Source organism: Rhinoraja longicauda, chromosome 26 (assembly GCF_053455715.1).
Source record: "Rhinoraja longicauda isolate Sanriku21f chromosome 26, sRhiLon1.1, whole genome shotgun sequence".
NCBI lineage: Eukaryota > Metazoa > Chordata > Chondrichthyes > Rajiformes > Arhynchobatidae > Rhinoraja > Rhinoraja longicauda.
The window spans coordinates 14975793-14993331 of NC_135978.1; the positions used below are offsets into that span (position 1 = coordinate 14975793).

The following is a 17539-nucleotide window of genomic DNA, read 5'->3' on the forward strand; positions in this document are numbered from 1 at the left end:
CTTATATTTAGGTATTACAAACAGCAAGGGGTTTGGCATTGATCATAATGAAACATCACTGGTCATAGACTTCTAGTCAGGAAAACATCCCTCTATCACCACCCTCTATGCTACAAACAAGCCAATTTTGAATCCAAATTGCCAACTTGCCATGAATCCCATGTGATTTAATCTTCTGGATTTGTGTATCATGAGAGACCTTGTCAAATACTTATGTCTATGTAGATAACATCTATTGCCTTAGTCTCGCCAATTATCTTTCAATTATCTTTCAAAGCGCAATCATATTTCTAAGACAGGACTGCCCTTTATATTTGCCAGTGTTTGTGATGGAGGCAGATGCAATTATAATGTTTCAAAGGCATTTGGACAGGTACATGGAAGGGGCGAACAGAGATAAGGACCTAATGCAGGCAAATGGGTTAGCATAGATGGATATCGCAGTTGGTGTGGATGTGCTGGGCTTAAAGGCCTGCTGTGCTGTACATTTCTTTCTCACGGAGAGAGACCACATCCTGTATAGTTACAGTTAAATTTAATTATTTCATCTGCCTTGTAATGAAGCATAATTTTCCATTTACCTTCCTAATTACTTGCTTCGCCTGTATAATAATTCTTTCTGAAGACTAGCATTTAATAACCATCACCATTGAAATAATCTTGTTTACTCTTCACACTAAAGTGGCTAATGTGGCATTCCCGACATCAGACTGCATCTGCTACCTTTTCAACCACTGATTAATCCTTTCTAGATTATTTGTATTATCTTTGCAACTTGCTTTCCAGCATATCCTTTGACCTCTAGCATCTAGTCAGAAATTGTACATTTTGCTGTTCCGTGTTAAAATGATTATACAGCAGTCACTAATCTCAGAGTTCAGTTAATTATTTTTAATTAATCACTCATCACTAAAGTGTATCAGCTATTCCCTATTCCCTGTTTGCTTTTAGATTTTTGAGTTCATTTAATAAATCTCTTCCCTTCAGTCACTCTCTAGCACCTGAATGTTACAGCTGTGTCATGAATAGCATGCATCCTGGTAGGATAGTCATAAAACTAATTGAAAGTGTGGTCTTTTGTGTTTTGCAGATGCACAGCTAATGACTTGAAATGCATTATCAGGTTGATTAAACATGACCTACGGATGAATTCTGGTGCAAAACATGTGTAAGTGAGATGATTCAATCATTGCAAATTTAAAATTAAATATTCTGATATACTTTTCACATCTTCTATCCTAAATATTCTGGTAATTTAGACCCTGTGATTTTATTTTTAGTCGCATTTTTATTTTTGTGGCCTTTATCATGCAAAATGCAGACTTTGTTTAGCCTGTATAGCTGTGTCTCATTGGTAAACCTGATCGACTCTGCCAGCTACAGCAATTGGTGAACTCATTTCCACAATCCCATCCCTACTGATTTGGATTAAGTTTGCGGTAGAATTGCCACGGTAGAGTTGCTGCCTTGGAGCGCTTGCAGAGCCGGAGATCCCGACTGTGGGTGCTGTCTGTACCGAGTTTGTACGTTCTCCCCGTGACCTGCGTGGGTTTTCTCCGAGATCTTCGGTTTCCTCCCACATTCCAAAGACGCACAGGTTTCTAGGTTAATTGACTTGGTAAATGTAAAAATTGTCCCTAGTGTGTGTAGGATAGTGTTAAAATGCAGGGATCACTGGTCGGCGCGGACCCGGTGGGCAGAAGGGCCTGTTTCCGCACTGTACCTCTAAAACTAAACTAAATATACACCAGGATGCAGTGAAATTCCTTGTTCGCTGGAAACTTATTGAGTATATGGTAACGAAAGATGGGGACGGTAGACTGTTGAAATGAGAGGTTGAAGATGTTGAGTGAACCTCCCTGTTTATTCAAGGTTTCTGGTGGGACAGATACTAATTGTCCTTGTTGAAATGCAGTTGTTGACTCATTTTGTGCTGAAACTGGTAACGGCTGAGATATATCTTTTCAGGCTGGATAAAGTGGTTTTGAACATGTTCCATTCCACAGATTCCTTGAATGCTGGGGGGAGGTGTGTCTGTGTGTACACATTAATATTCGATAAAATGTAGTTTCATTGCATGCAGTCCATTCACATCAGTACTTAAGTAGCTGTTTCTGCATTCTTTACCAAGTATACCAACGAATGATAACATTTATAAAAAATAAGGTTAGAGAAGGCACAAAATAACATCAATAATCTGAGTAATGCTCATTTCAAATCTTCGATGCACTTCTCATTTTTGTGTTAACCTCCTGGCCTTTTTTGATAATTTCTCCAGAGGTGTGGAATACTCTTGTTGCCAACTCTGATCGAATTTGATGAAATACTTTAGTCTTGGTCATCCTTTACAATTACTAATTGGGTTGAAAGTCCAATTTTCTTTTATTTTTAGGCTGGATGCTCTAGATCCCAATGCTTACGAAGCTTTCAAAGCTTCCCGTAATTTGCAAGATGTGGTTGACCGTGTTCTCCAGAACCAACAAGAATCTGAGCGGGTACCAGGAATGAAGAGATTACTCAGTGTTAAGGCCAACCTTTTAACCCCAATACAACCAATGCTGGTAAGGAATAAAATGCTTTATGTCACTCTGTCTGATCTTTTGGGACAGATTGATTCCCATGTTGCTGGGACTTGGGAAACGCATGTTGCCTTGGACTTAGCAGGCTAAGTCTCAGGCGAAGGTGTGAATTGAATAATAGAGATGGGATTTGTCTGCTTAAGAATCGAGGCGCTTTATTTAATTTGAAAGTAATTTTGGAACTTGATTGTAGATTTCATGTGTTTTGCTACTGCTTCAAAAAGATCAACAATGTCTTTGAGAGGTACACAGTGTTATGAACTATAAATACACAGTCAGATTATGAGGAGAAAGATGCATGTTTCCTTTGCAGAACTCTTGCCAAGCCCGCAATGTTCCTCTTTTTGCCAATCATTTGGTAAAAGCCCAGGGTGCAGGTGATCAGAGGGTGATCCGCCTTTGTGTCAACTTCAACTTTTTCCACCCACGCCACTTTCCTCCACATCCCAAATTTTGCTGACTGAGAATTAATGACACTTCATCTGTTCAGTCCAACAGTGACCATCTATGGGCATGTCACAATGATACCAAATACTGCACTTTGCAGCACAAGCCTGATGCTTGTTGTAAGTGAGGTTCTTGGTTTTACTTCCTCGCTGGGACTCACTCGTGTTGTTTCCCAAAATAGGTAAAACTCATTTTGTGAGTTTTGGAATTGAATCCCCAAAGTTTCCTCAGACCATGGCATGTGATTAGCGATGTTTATGCTGCTTGCAGTTTTATGTTACTTTTACACACAACGACGCTTTTCATTGGCAATCTATCAGCAGGAATACGATATAGTATATAGCAAGTATTTCTCAAAGTAGCTTATGAAGCAAAGGTGAATTAATTGTTTTCATTTTGGAAAATGGTCTGCTGTGATGAATTGAACATTCAGTTGGAACTACAACTTTGCAGTAATTCATCCAAACCTTGACCTTGCATCTGTTTAGTTATATCTGTTATTAACATATTCATGGCAGAATATTACTGAAGGTTAGGATGTATGTGACAAAAGTATCAGATGAAAGATATTTTATATTTGTCTATATTGTCTTACTCTACCTGGATATATTTTTTTAAAACTTCTGACTTCAGGCTGAAGCCTGCAAATCAATTGAATATGCTATGAAGAAGTGTCCAAATGGGATGTATGCAGAAATCAAATATGATGGGGAGAGAGTTCAAGTGCACAAGAATGGAGACACTTTCCAATATTACAGCAGAAGCCTGAAGCCTGTGTTACCACATAAAGTGAGTATCTGTTCCATCTTTCTTGCTTCTCAATTTATCTGTGGATACTGAAACATTCTTTCACTTAAACCTAGTGTACTGCTAGGGTGGGGTGGGAAGTGCTAGTGCGCTTACTTTTGAATGTTTAAATGTATGATTTTTCTACTATCTCTAAATAGCTTCCTGCTTCTGAAAATGATTTATTCTGGCTTTTAGTCTTTGGACAATTATACGTCTACAGTTGAGAAGGAATAGAGGAAATTCATGGGAATTGGCATAGTCTTGCAGGGATCCCTTGCATGCTGTTGGTACAACTTGCAAGGAGTGTGTAATGCTTTTCTTCAGCTCTTGCATTTGCTGCTGTTTGGTCAGCATTAAATGTCATTATCAAAATGGAACCAAGATTTGGATCGATAAGTTAATCTCACGGGAGTACTTTTTTTAGTGCTGATCAATTTAACGTTAGTCCAATTACTTCAAATCATTCTGTTATTTTATATATATGGTTGATTTGTTTCTTTGCCAGCCATTCTATGTGATCCAAGGACATTGCTAATTTAGTGATATATATGCCAAATGTGAAAATAGACCTTGGTAAGAGTAAGAAGAGGCAATGTGACTCTGGCAGCTAATCCTTCATTCTATAAGATCTTGATTGGCTCAATGCCACTTGCTTGCAATATCCCTGGTGTGGCTAAATATTCATTAATTCTTTAATATACTGTAGAGAGAAATATTCATTAATTCTTTAATATACTGTTTGGGCAGCGAGAATCTTCTCCACTAAACTGCAAGCCCTCATCCTGATATTATGGCCAGTATTGCTAGATTTTCCAACGATGTAAATAACCTCAGCATTGATCCTGCAGATTTTATTATTTTACAATCTTACAGATTTTACTCAAACACCCCTTTAAATCCAATTTTGCTCAATTCCTTATGGGAATCTGAGAACATTGTAATTGGAGGTAGAAGAGATGAGGATTATTCAGAAATTTGCTAAGGTCGTGGTTGATTCTGTATCCTTTCGCATCTGATTTTCCCCAAATCTTTTAATTTCTTTTGTGTACATTTTCTTTGAATCTGACTTCGATGTCAATGACACTGTGGGGCAGAGAATTTTGAAGAATAACGACTTTTCTCCACATCTTGGTCATTAATGACTAACCCTTAATTCTGAGATTCTACCCCCTTGCTCCACATTCTGCAGCAAAATAAATGACTTTGCATCACCAACCTTTCAGAATGAGTTTGCCATTCATTCTTTAAGATTCTAGTGAGTATAGGATTTTCCTCCTTTGTCCTCCGACTACTGCCTTATAGGAATCTATCTACTGAATATCCTCCCGTGATATAGAGACGAGAGTGCACATATTCCATGTCTACAATTCCAGCAAGTTCCCTAGTTTAGCATTCCATATCTATTATAATAAAGGTGAATGCACTGAAGAAGCAACCCAAAACGTCACCATTCCTTCTCTCCGGAGATGCTGCCTGTGCCGCTGAGTTACTCCAGTATTTTGTGTCTATCTTTGTAAGTGGAGACCACACCTGGAGTACTGTGTGCAGTTTTGTTCTCCAAATTTGAGGAAGGATATTCTTGCTATTGAGGGCGTGCAGCGTAGGTTTACTAGGTTAATTCCCGGAATGGCGGAACTATCATCTGTTGAAAGACTGGAGCGACTAGGCTTGTATACACTGGAATTTAGAAGAATGAGAGGGGATGTTATCGAAACGTACAAGATTATTAAGGGGTTGGACACGTTAGAGGCAGGAAACATGTTCCCAATGTTGGGGGAGACCAGAACAAGGGGCCACAGTTTAAGAATAAGGGGTAAGCCATTTAGAACTGAGATGAGGAAAAACTTTTTCAGTCAGAGAGTTGTGAATCCGTGGAATTCTCTGCCTCAGAAGGCAGTGGAGGCCAATTCTCTGAATGCATTCAAGAGAGAGCTGGATAGAGCTCTTAAGGATAGCGGAGTCAGGGGGTATGGGGAGAAGGCAGGAACGGGGTACTGATTGAGAATGATCAGTCATGATCACATTGAATGGCGGTACTGGCTCGAAGGGCCGAATGGCCTCCTCCTGCCCCTATTGTCTATTATAATAAAGATGAATATTCCATTTGTTTTAAAATTGAATGCTGCACCTAAATGTTTATGAATTTCATGAACCAGGAGGCTAAGATTCCTTTTAGCACCAGCATTTTCTAATTTCTTAACATTACTTGGGAAATTCACCTTAGAAGATGGGCTCAAGCGGGTCTTGCATCTGTGATCTTTGGACTCCTAGATGAATCATAAACATCCTGTTGGCATCTCTATCCCTCTCCCAGGTAGCAGTGTGGTAACGGTCGTCTAAATATTATAGCATTCTCTTTTTGTATTTTAGGTTGCTCATTTCAAAGATTTCATCCCCAAAGCTTTTGTTGGTGGTGACAGTATGATCTTGGATTCAGAAGTTCTGCTGATTGATACAAACACTGGAAAACCACTCCCATTTGGAACGCTGGGCATCCACAAGGTAATTTGATTTGAAGCAACCAGGTTTAATTTCTCTCTCCATTGGAATGAGCATTGATTTTTCGGCAACTGGAATCAAGTGCATCGTTGAATGGGGAAAAAAGGGGAATTGAGCATACATAAGAAGAAACTTGGAGGGTAAAAAAGGGGCATGAGGTAGCTTGCAGATTAGATTAAGGAGAATCCATATTTTATCCATAATTTTATATACTATTGATTTAAAAGCATGTATAGTTGTGTTTGAAGCTGTATTGAGAGAAACTGCATAGTTCCTTGGTATTTGGTATTTAGTTCTGAGCCATACAAACTACATTTCCTTGGTTTAATAACTTAAAATGGCTGATCATGTCAGGTTAGCAGTTGTCGTCTTGTGTGGGTGTCTCATTCCTCATTTCCATTCATTCCTCGCATTTGGGCAGATTAGGCTCAGCTGGGAAGCATCCCATACTCTTGTAGTTAGCTGACAACATCAAGACACAGATATAAATTATGCCCATCAGCTTGAGGTAAGAGAACGCTGCCAACAGTAAAGCTGTCTCTTACCAATGATTGGACGTTTCATTACAAGGGATGGGACCGAAACAGACTTCTTTTAGACTCGTGAAATTGTACAATTAGAGCTGTATGTTTAATTTGGAAGGAGAAAAAAATGGATGTTGTATTTTTTCTCTTGCAGAAACTTGCCTTCAAGGATGCTAATGTTTGTCTTTTTGTATTCGACTGCATTTATTTTAATGGAGTCAGTCTCATGAACAGGTCTGTACAACCCCATTGTAAATCTTTCATCAGTTTTGCTAAAAACAGATTGTTTTTGATCATTATTACTGCTGTTTGTTGGAGGTTGCTGTGGGGAAAATTTGTGCTGTTTCTGCTCTTATAGAATGACTGCTTCAAAAGTACAATGGAGTATAAATTGCTTTGAGATAAGGAATATAACAATCATTATAAAATCACAAGATGTTTTGTTTGAAGTTCGCTGTGATCCTAGCGTATTGAGGCAACAGTGTTTAATGTGTAATTGAGTTGCTGCCCCCTGAGGCATCAAACGATGCAGCACAGATGCTGTCCCTTGAAGTGAAGAAAAGCACCGCACAGAAGGATATCATTTACTCCACTGCTATGGATGAGAAATATTTGTCTTTTGCAGCTTAAACCACAAAACTTCTGTGACTATTAACTGAATTGTTCTTTAAAAGAGCTGAATCAGTCTTACAAATTAAAGTGCTGAAAATACTCGGTGAGTTAAGCAGCATCTGCAAAACCTTGTTATTGTTTTCCATCAATGAGCATTCACTGAGTCTATCAGTCTTGCCCTTGTGTCTTTTTGTTTCCATACCACAGCAATTATTCCCCTGAATGTATTCAGTTCCTTCCTGTCGGCAATTATTGAGTTTGTTTCCACAGTCCTGTTGGCAGGGTGTTTCAAATCCTAACCACTCATTCTGTGAAAATTGCCTCTGGCTCTTGCCAGTCATGTGAAAGGTGTTCTCCAGTTATTAACCCTTCCAGTCGCAGATAGTGGTCCCTTTATTTACTACAGCCTGGTCTGCCATTTAATAAGGTCATGGCCAAACTTTTACCTTGCCATCTTGCCTTTTCTGTACTAATTCCACATTCCTTGATTTCATTAATACCCATAGAAGCATTTAAAGATGTTTTTGTACTTTTATTGAAGTATTTATTCTCGTGACGCCACTGATTTGCGAGAGACTAGAGTGCTCTTTGTTGAACTTTTTTCCTCATTTGGTTTGCTTTTTTTCATCATCATATCATATCATATATATATACAGCCGGAAACAGGCCTTTTCGGCCCTCCAAGTCCGTGCCGCCCAGCGATCCCCATACATTAACATTATCCTACTAGGGACAATTTTTACATTTACCCAGCCAATTAACCTACATACCTGTACGTCTTTGGAGTACGTCTTTTTCTTTGTATTGGTTGGGATACTCAGTAACTTCTAACAGCTCCATTTATAATTCTGGCTTTTTACAAAACTATGAGCTATACTGGCCCAATGACCATCCTTATCTCTAATTATGTTTATGATTTGTATTGTTTGCAGACCAATCAGTGAGCGAAAGCAATTTCTATGTGATAACATGGTTGAAATTCCAAACAGGATCATGTTTTCAGAGATGAAGCATGTAACAGTAAGTAGTTCTTTTAATTTTTAAGAAGTATGTTTTAAATGCCTCCACAATTTTGCATGTAGTTATTACCAACATTAATTAACATCCTTTGATTTTGATTTGGTATTGAATTGGTATTCTGTTTGAAAAGTAATGCTAATTTATCAGAATATCTGTGAGGGAGAAACATAGTAGATTTGTACAGGTAGGAAAATAAACTCAGCCACATGTTTATTCAAGCAGGATGTGTGTGTTATTGTAGTGCTACCAGTTCACACTGCCACATGCATCTTAGTTTAGTTTAGGGATACAGTGCAGAAACAGGCCCTTTCGGCCCAGCGGGTCCACGCCGACCAGCGATCCCTGCACATTAACACTATCCTATAATCACTAGGTGGCAATTTTTACATTTACCAAGCCAATTAACCTACATACCTGTACGTCTTTGGAGTGTGGGAGGAAACCGAAGATCTCTGAGAAAACCCACGCAGGTTACGGGAAGAACGTACAAACTCCGTACAGACAACACCCATGGTCAGAATCAAGCCAGGGTCTCCAGCGCTGCATTCGCTGTAAGGCAGCAACTCTACCGCTGCGCCACCGTGCTGCCCTGAAACTGATCTTGAACCCGAGTTTGTCTTGTCCCTTAATTGTTCAATCTTTTATCGTGTTTAACATGAGGTGCTATGAACATAGAGATTGCCCGGTACAGGTATTGTTTGAGAATGTCAAATCCCTAAGTTATGGATTACTACACTTCCATAAACCATTTTGTTCATCTTTCAGATAACTCAATCAAAAGTTAATTAGCTATATGCAATAAATAATAACCATTTGTGGCTTTAGTGTTCAATCTTGAGTTTTTTTCTGTATTGAAGTCATGTGATAGGAGCAGAATTAGACCATTTGGCTCATCAAGTCTATTCCACCATTCATTCACGGCTGATCTATCTCTCCCTCCGAACCCTATTCTCCTGCCTTCTCCCTATAACCCTTGACACGCGTACTAATCAAGAATCTATCTCTGCCTTAAAAATATCCATTGACTTGGCCTCTTTAAGTCAATTCGTTCTGTGGCAAAGAATTCCACAGTCACCACCCTCTGACTTAAAGAAATTTCTCCTTATCTCCTTAAAACTTGAAAAAAATGTAAATTGTTGATTCTTTCCTTTGGAGACTGCTGTTTGCTATTTGAATTTGATTTTGTTGTTCTCTCCATTAGTCCCTTCTGATATAACTGAGTGGTAGCATGTTTCTAAAAGCTATATCACTCCTAGGAAACTGGTATGTTTAAATTGGATTATTTTGAATGAAAAATAATAACAAAAAAAACCATCTATATATGTTACATATACAATGATTGCTGTAATTGGCAAAGCATCTAAATCCTGAAGGTTGATTTTAATCAAACGTCTGTTAGCTATCCCATTGGTGATGTATAAACTTTCACTTTAATTGCACAATGTATGTTATGTTGAATGAATCTCTTGTTGCATGTCTGATGATATACATAGTTTATCTTAATAGATTTTTAAAATTCTATTGATCTGCAGCACTACAGTTCTGGAGATTAGGCTTTGTGTTAAATAATTGACATACAATTTTGGGTACATTTTTCCACAACAAAATTGTTGCATTGTGCATTTGGTTCCCTCTTCATGTAGTGTAACCTGTTTAACTCTTTAGGAAATTTAAAATCAAGCAAAATTGCTATCGAAAGCAGTATTGAAAAAAATCATTCCAAGATTTATCCAAGTTTGTGATCCAAAATCTAGAAAATGGAAAATGCCAGAAATACTTAGCAGGACAATATCTTTGGAAAATAAATCCGAGTGAAGAATACTGGTTAATGCCCTTCCACCACAGATGTTCCCTGGCAGGAGTATCTGAAATAAAAGATTTTACGGTTTTATCTTATTTGTAAATGAGTATGAATTTTACTGTCTAAGTTTATCTTTTAATCTGTTTTTCGTCAGAGGGCCTCCGATCTGGGAGAAATGATCAATAGAGTTATCAAAGAGGGACTAGAAGGACTAGTACTGAAAGACCTTAAGGTGAGATTTTCTTTCTTGGAAAACTATAGTATGTTCTCTCGTATAGCCCAAGAGAGAGATGTTACTTGGTAAACTGGGAAATTTGACTGCCTATGTCAAACAAGAAGTCACAAGCCTGGGGGTTAAAATTGACAATGATCTTGAGATGAGAGTAAGTATTATTTATTTTCAGATTGTTTTACTGGAGAGGCTGTCATTTATACTTGTTTCCAGGTGCACATCTCTCCTGTTTATCCAATTTGAGTTTCATGTCAGCTGCAGACTTTAAACATGCTCTATATGTCCAGGTTATTAATGTATAGCAAACCTATTCACCTCACCCAAGACGTTGATAAACAGAGAAATTATATACACAGCAAGCCCTCGATTTAACGGACCCCTTTATAACGTGTTTTGGTTAAAGCGGATGGACCTGCCGGCGCCATTCTCAGCTCACACCGCTTCCCCTACACTTACAGCCCCCAGCTTCCAACACCTCCCCTGGCTTGCACGGTGCACCTTCTTCACCCACCGTATGGTCTGTTTGAAGCGGCTATCGTTGAGGCTCACGTTGTAGTATCTGGGGACAGGGCTTTCTTCAGGCCGCTGCCACTGACAGGGCGCACTCGGTCAAAGTGGGGCTCCCTCCTCTCCCACTTGCTACTGTTTATTCCAATGGGTCTGTCGTTTTATCCTCTCTACCCGCCCCACTTACTAGGGACTATTGGCAATAATGGACACCATTTCCCCACCCCTATGGTATGTTATAACAAAGGTTTAGTGTATTAATTAATGGAAGAATTACACTGCAGTTGAGAATAATCTCTCCATGCAAAAAGTAGTAGTGCCATTGGAACTTGCTGCCTGACAGGATGGAGACAGAATCCTACGTAACATTTAAAAGATATTTAGATTGACGTGTGAAGAGTCCTAGGTTATCAACGGAGCTAGATAGTAGGAATAATGCAGATGGCTTTATTTTGGCAAGCATGAACGTAAAGGAACAGAAGGCCACTTTCTATGCTGTCAACTTCTATTATACAAAGTTGAGAATGGTAGGTATTTGGAGACAGAGTAATTTTAGGATATGGGAATTAGATTGGACAAGGCACAGGATCAGTCATGGTCTTAATGAACGGTGGAATGTCAGATTGCAGAGTCAGATTTGTTCACGTTCCACACCCACCTTGTCTCCATCCGAAGTAAGGCTAGGGTCTGCTGCTGATTTTCTACACAGGATTAGTAGTCATCGCAATAAGTGGGCTTAAAGGGCCATATTTCTCTGCTGTTTGTAATGCGCCTTCCTGATTTTTCTGCTTTGAGCACCGGTCATGATGATATTAAGAACCTTTCCCCTTTTCTTTTGCAACCATTTGCCTAATGTATATTCACAATCATTATCTGATGTGTATTTAACGGAGAAAAGGAAGTCTGAGAAATGGCCAGGGGATAGAGCTCTATTATAAAATGAAATTGTAATTTAAATCTGTATTGAAATTCTGTGAAGAATTGATCCCTGTACTCAACATGTTTCACTGGAGAGGTTTTTAACTAAAAGTTTAAAATTGTTACCTGTTTTGAAATGTTAATACTTGTAGCTATCCGATATAAGGGCTATTGAGCCTCTTTTTTTACATATGTTTAGAGTGTCTATGAACCAGGCAAACGGCACTGGCTAAAAGTTAAAAAAGACTATCTCAATGAAGGTGCGATGGCTGATTCTGCAGACCTTGTTGTGCTGGGAGCATTCTACGGACAAGGGAATAAAGGTAATGGCTTTATTGCATGAAATAAGATATTTCTACATGCATAATATCTTTGTATTGTAATGTTAGGTGGATTAAGGATATTCTGAGATGTTATAGTGTCTGCTTTATTATTTTTGTAACCAAATAATTTTGGACAAACTGAAGGTGCCTTCATACCAGGTCCATCCAAAATGGGTGTTTTCCTTCGGTTTTCTAATTCGACCAAGCCCTCACCAACAAAACTCTTGATCTAGATTGGAGGGCACTACCATTGATTATTTAGCATTCTTGGGCTTGAGGATACAATTCTGGTGGTAGCCCCAGTGACATCACGAAAGTACTCAACATTCAAAAACTTTGCACCCAGCATGTTCTCGAGAAACAATAACTATACTTATCACGAGGTTAATTAACAAGTCTGTGAATTTGGAATGGAAGAATGAATTTTGGCAGCACCACAAGGTCTGGGTATAAATTTACAAACCTGAGACCTTGAGCAAAAAAATAGTGTGTTTGGTTTAGCTGGTGATAATGATTTTACTGAGCAAATTGTAGCACTTGAGTCAAGTTTACCAAATAAGAGCTTGGTTGTTTTTGTCTGAGTTCTGTGGAAAGATATTGAAATTTGGTAGGCACTTTAAAGCTTATTTTAGGTAATAGATATGTTCCTGCCGTTATCCCCTCCAGTCTCTTGCCCATTGTGATTCCACCTGTAAAATAATAAACTGCAGATACTGGAAATCTGAAATAAGGCCAGAATAATATTATAAGCACTTGGCAGCATCTATGGAAAGAGAAGCGATTTAGGTTAAAGACCCTTTATCAGACCTAGGAGAATGAGAGAATGTTAGTTTCATTGTAAAGAGGATGGGGAGGGATGCATAGGACTGTGGGCCATCTGGTTAATGGATTAATGAGGGAAAAAGAGAGCAAAAAAACAAGCAAAAAGGAGATAATAAAGCTGTGAAATGGTGGTCAGAATCATTGCAGAATCTGAATGTTGAACGTACATCAGAGCAAGCAGAGTCTATACAGAGAAAAAATAAGTTAATATTACAAGGAACCTTTTGGTAAAAAGTGTTCATTCTGATACAAAGAGGAAAAGATAGTTACCTAAAATTATTGAATTCAGAATTGAGTTCCAAAGGCTGCTAAGTCTTCAGATGGAAAATGTGGTAGTGTTCCACAAGCTTGTGTTAAGCTATGGTGTTGTAGAAGTTCACCAATATGTAGGTGAGAGAGATTGGGAATTAAATTGGCAAGAAGCTGGAAAGTCGGGATGGCCTTGCGGGGTGCAGTCCATCTGTAAAAATAGGCGTTTCTCTACTTTCAAATTGAAGCTGAACAGCCAAACAAACGTTCCCACCTGTAGTCATGATTGTGTTTTTCCATCAGCTGCTTGATGTAGCCACTGTATTTTGGGCTGGTGGGCACCTTTATGTTTATAATAATTGTATTGGTTGCATTTTTCCACTCATTGGACCATTGCAGGGGGAACAGGGGACTGGATGTCAGCTCCTTTCCTTATCTTTGCATGTGCATCTTGTTAGATTTTTAAGACTGGATCACTCGATAATGAGACCTTGCTCCTTTTTCCGGCATCAACTTTTGTTATGCCTTCCCAAAGCCCTATTTCTTCGGCCTTGTCCTTATGAAAGTATCTTGCCAGCATTCTAGAGATGCAGAGTGACATTGTATCCTACTGCAGGCAAATGGTGAAAATCAGTACTGTAAATATTTCATTGTCATAATCAATACAAAGGTAGGATTTCAGCCTCTGTTCCCTTAATTTATGATATTGCTTAGGTATGTGGGTGGATGAAGATCTATGGAGTTTATAGCTTCCTTGGATTTGTTTCAGGTGGAATGATGTCCATCTTCTTGATGGGCTGCTATAATCCCAACAATTCACGGTGGTGCACAGTGACCAAGTGTGGAGGTGGCCACGATGACGCAACTCTGGCCCGATTACAGAAAGAACTCGACATGGTGAAAATAAGCAAGGTAATGTAACATTTCCATTGCTCGCACAGCTTTGCACTGTTTTTGGAGAGATTTAAGCATTAAATAAAATGATTAGTTCTTGCTAGATCTTTAAATAAATATTCTGTTGCTGCAGGATCCAAGCAAGGTGCCAAGTTGGCTAAATGTCACCAAGAACTACATTCCCGACTTCATCGTTCGAGACCCAAAGGTCAGTTTCCAAGCTACCTGAATATTGGCTGTAATGAGATTTTCCTTAATTTGCTAGCATTAGAAGAGGCATCTCTGTTCCTTTCATTCACTCGGCAAATTTCCCTCTGAGGAATTACTGTCGCAACGTTTAAAAAATACATTTGGTCAGGTACATGAATAGGATCGGTTTAGAGGGATATGGGCGAAACACAAGCAGCCGGGACTAGTGTAGTTGGGGCATGTTGGTTGGCGTGGGGAAGATGGGACAAAGGGCCTGTTTCCACGCTATAGGATTCTATAACTATGACTCTATGAATGTCTTGACCTCCAGACAGAATTGTAAGAATTCTATGACATTCTGGTTTGCATCCCTCTTTTGGTGTGTGAGTGTTTACTTTCTGTTTTTTTTTTCTCTTTCTCTTACTTTGTTTCTTAGAAAGCACCAGTTTGGGAAATCACTGGAGCAGAATTCTCTAAATCGGAGGCCCACTCTGCAGATGGGATATCAATCCGATTCCCACGATGCACCCGAATCCGTGACGATAAAGACTGGGAAACTGCAACCAACCTTCCTCAACTCAAGGTGCATAACCTTTCAGGTGGACTGGTAACGTGTGTTTTATTACGGAGTTGCAGACTGATATGAAGACTATTCATACAAGGCATGTGTGCAAAGTCCAAGCAAGTTTTGGACCACAATGCTGGACTACGATGAGTACTAGTGGACTTGAGAAAGGGACTCTGGCATTTTCAAATCATTTGCCATTTCTTTGCATGCAAGATGGTGGAGGCAGGACCAGTGGGGTTTGCAGTGGGATGGTGACAGGGTGTGGATTACTCTTTACATATGGATGAGAAATTGGCTTGGACATTTGGGTTTGAAATTCTCTAGTGATGGCAGGTTATGTTCTGTACTCAGCAATGGGAATCTCAGACCGGCTACCTACTTGTGTATTCTGCTATCCTATGTACAAACAGCATTAGATGCAGTTGGCTCCAGTTTAATGAAAAATGCAAGAGACTGCAAATTTTTGAATCTGGAGCAAAAAGAAACTAGAGGAATCATAGCAGCATCTCTGAAGGTGAAGGGATGGTTAACAGTTCAGCACTTTGCATTTGGCTCCATTTTAATTCCTGTTAATGCTATCTTCTGCATTTTATTTTAATGACTAACATTCTTCATTAATCTTAATCCAATAATTAAATCTTCATATCTTTGCTTTTACATTTTGTTTTAAATGTGTTCTTTCAGGACTTGTACAAAGCTTCTAAAATGAATCAAAGTGCTGATATTGTGGTAGTTCCGGAGAAAGATGATGATGAATGGCCCTCGGGTGGTTCTGGGGCGTCTGATAAGACACCGAAACTGACCCCACATGGTTCAAACTCTTCCTCCAAATTGCCTGGAAAGAAAAGTAAGAGCGAAGGAGGTGAGGAAATATTCAAAATGTTAAATGTGTGGGACTTGAAGAGTCGCTTTAATCATTTTTTGTCTCTGGAACAGGGGTTTAGATTGAGTCTAGATTTATATGCAGAAAGATATTTTCTTGCAGTGTCGTACTGCATAGAAATAGGCCCTTCATCCCAACAGGTCTGTGCTGACCAAGGACCTGTTTCTCTAACCCAACACTAATTCAGTTTTATTTTTCCCACATTCCTATCAACCTCCCCCAGATTCTAGTACACTAGAGATACCTGCACGAGCTAATTAATCTAACCCTTGTACCTTGACATGCGGAAGGAACTGGAGCCTCTAGAGGACACCCATGTCACAGGGCGAATGTGTAAGTTCCACACAGATTTGCCTTTTGTGAAATTAGCTTGGTTCTTTTTTAACTAATTCGGAATGTAGCCCTCCCTCTGATTTACTCTGGTCGATCTTGAAGATTCAAGCAGATATTGGAAGTATGTTTTTTTTTCTTAAATATATAAAAGAATGTGCATTTACATAATGTTTCAGGCCTGTTAACATCATGCGATGCGTCGCACTTATTGTCATATACGAAACACGGCAGTCAGTTTGAATTTACAAACACTAATGGAATTAATAGGTTAATGGGTTTTCATTGTTTTGGTAGAGGAATAATATTGCCTGAACACCTGGCCAAGCTCACCTGTTCCTCAGCAAACATTACCCTGGATCTTTGGAGTTAGCCTTGGACTTCAGTTACGCTTCTACCAGTGTACCACTTGTCCTTCCCTTTATCTCCCTTGGTACCACCAAAGTCATAAATGTTGGATGCACACCATCATTCTATTTCTGAGATTAAGGAAATAAAGCTCTTTCCTTGACATGAAAATAATGCTTATGCCACCCAGTATGCAATGGAAGCAAGCTGTAAATTAAATGGTTCTGATTTACACCCGTTTTGGAAAACTGGTATATTTGGAAAACTTGGATATTTGTGCAGACTTCTAACTTTGTTTAAGCAAGAATGCTAATACGTCTAAACTGTTGTAGGAAACAGACCTTCTCAAAAATCACCACCTGAAAGTTCAACAAGAAAGACGATGAAGAGAAAATTACCGGCAATGGAGCGGAACGGAAAGAAGGTGATGCTCATTTTGCTGCCTCAAATATTCTGTACATTATTTGATGGGGTTTTTTCTTCCCCCCCCCCCCGATTATCATTGGTGCTTTTGTCGGGCTAATGGACATTGCCCGTGATTCCATGTTTTGAAGACCCAATTTTCAAACTATTTGTTAAAACTGCTACAAATACTCAGCAGATCAGGTACTATCTGTGGAGGGAAAAATAAACACTGTTTTTGGTCAATATACTGTTCAATTTTGATAAGTCATTAACCCAAAAGATGCTGCCTGGAATCCTGAATATTTTCTGTGTGTTTTTTTTTTTGCTGAACTTTGACTCCCGTAGTGCTGGCATGAGAAATTGGCACACTTTCCTTTGGAGCAACAGATGGCAGAAGTTGTTTGAGCTGCTTTCACCATTTTGAAATGAGTGACTTTTTTAATCATTCCTGCCCCCCGCCCCACTTCTCATAGAACCTTCCAATGCAATGGCAGAAAAGTCAAGTCAAGTCAATTTATTTGTATAGCACATTTAAAAACAACCCACGTTGACCAAAGTGCTGCACATCTGACCAGGAAAAAAAAGAAACATACAGTGGCA

The 17539-nt window shown here is 39.1% G+C and overlaps 1 protein-coding gene across 4 annotated transcripts in view; it reads left to right on the forward strand.

Annotated features, from left to right (window-relative positions):
- Positions 1-17539, forward strand: part of lig3 (ligase III, DNA, ATP-dependent) — a 34373-nt gene that overhangs the window by 11421 nt on the left and 5413 nt on the right. For 3 of the 4 annotated variants that reach the window (XM_078422127.1, XM_078422128.1, XM_078422129.1), the window contains exons 7-19: positions 1091-1168; positions 2393-2561; positions 3660-3815; positions 6186-6317; positions 6993-7072; positions 8383-8470; positions 10426-10503; positions 12128-12251; positions 14092-14234; positions 14350-14424; positions 14842-14988; positions 15658-15835; positions 16867-16958. In XM_078422127.1, the coding sequence (XP_078278253.1) occupies positions 1091-1168; positions 2393-2561; positions 3660-3815; positions 6186-6317; positions 6993-7072; positions 8383-8470; positions 10426-10503; positions 12128-12251; positions 14092-14234; positions 14350-14424; positions 14842-14988; positions 15658-15835; positions 16867-16958 (1540 nt within the window). The remainder of the gene's footprint in view (positions 1-1090; positions 1169-2392; positions 2562-3659; positions 3816-6185; positions 6318-6992; positions 7073-8382; positions 8471-10425; positions 10504-12127; positions 12252-14091; positions 14235-14349; positions 14425-14841; positions 14989-15657; positions 15836-16866; positions 16959-17539) is intronic. The other variant, XM_078422130.1, reaches the window with a different exon arrangement.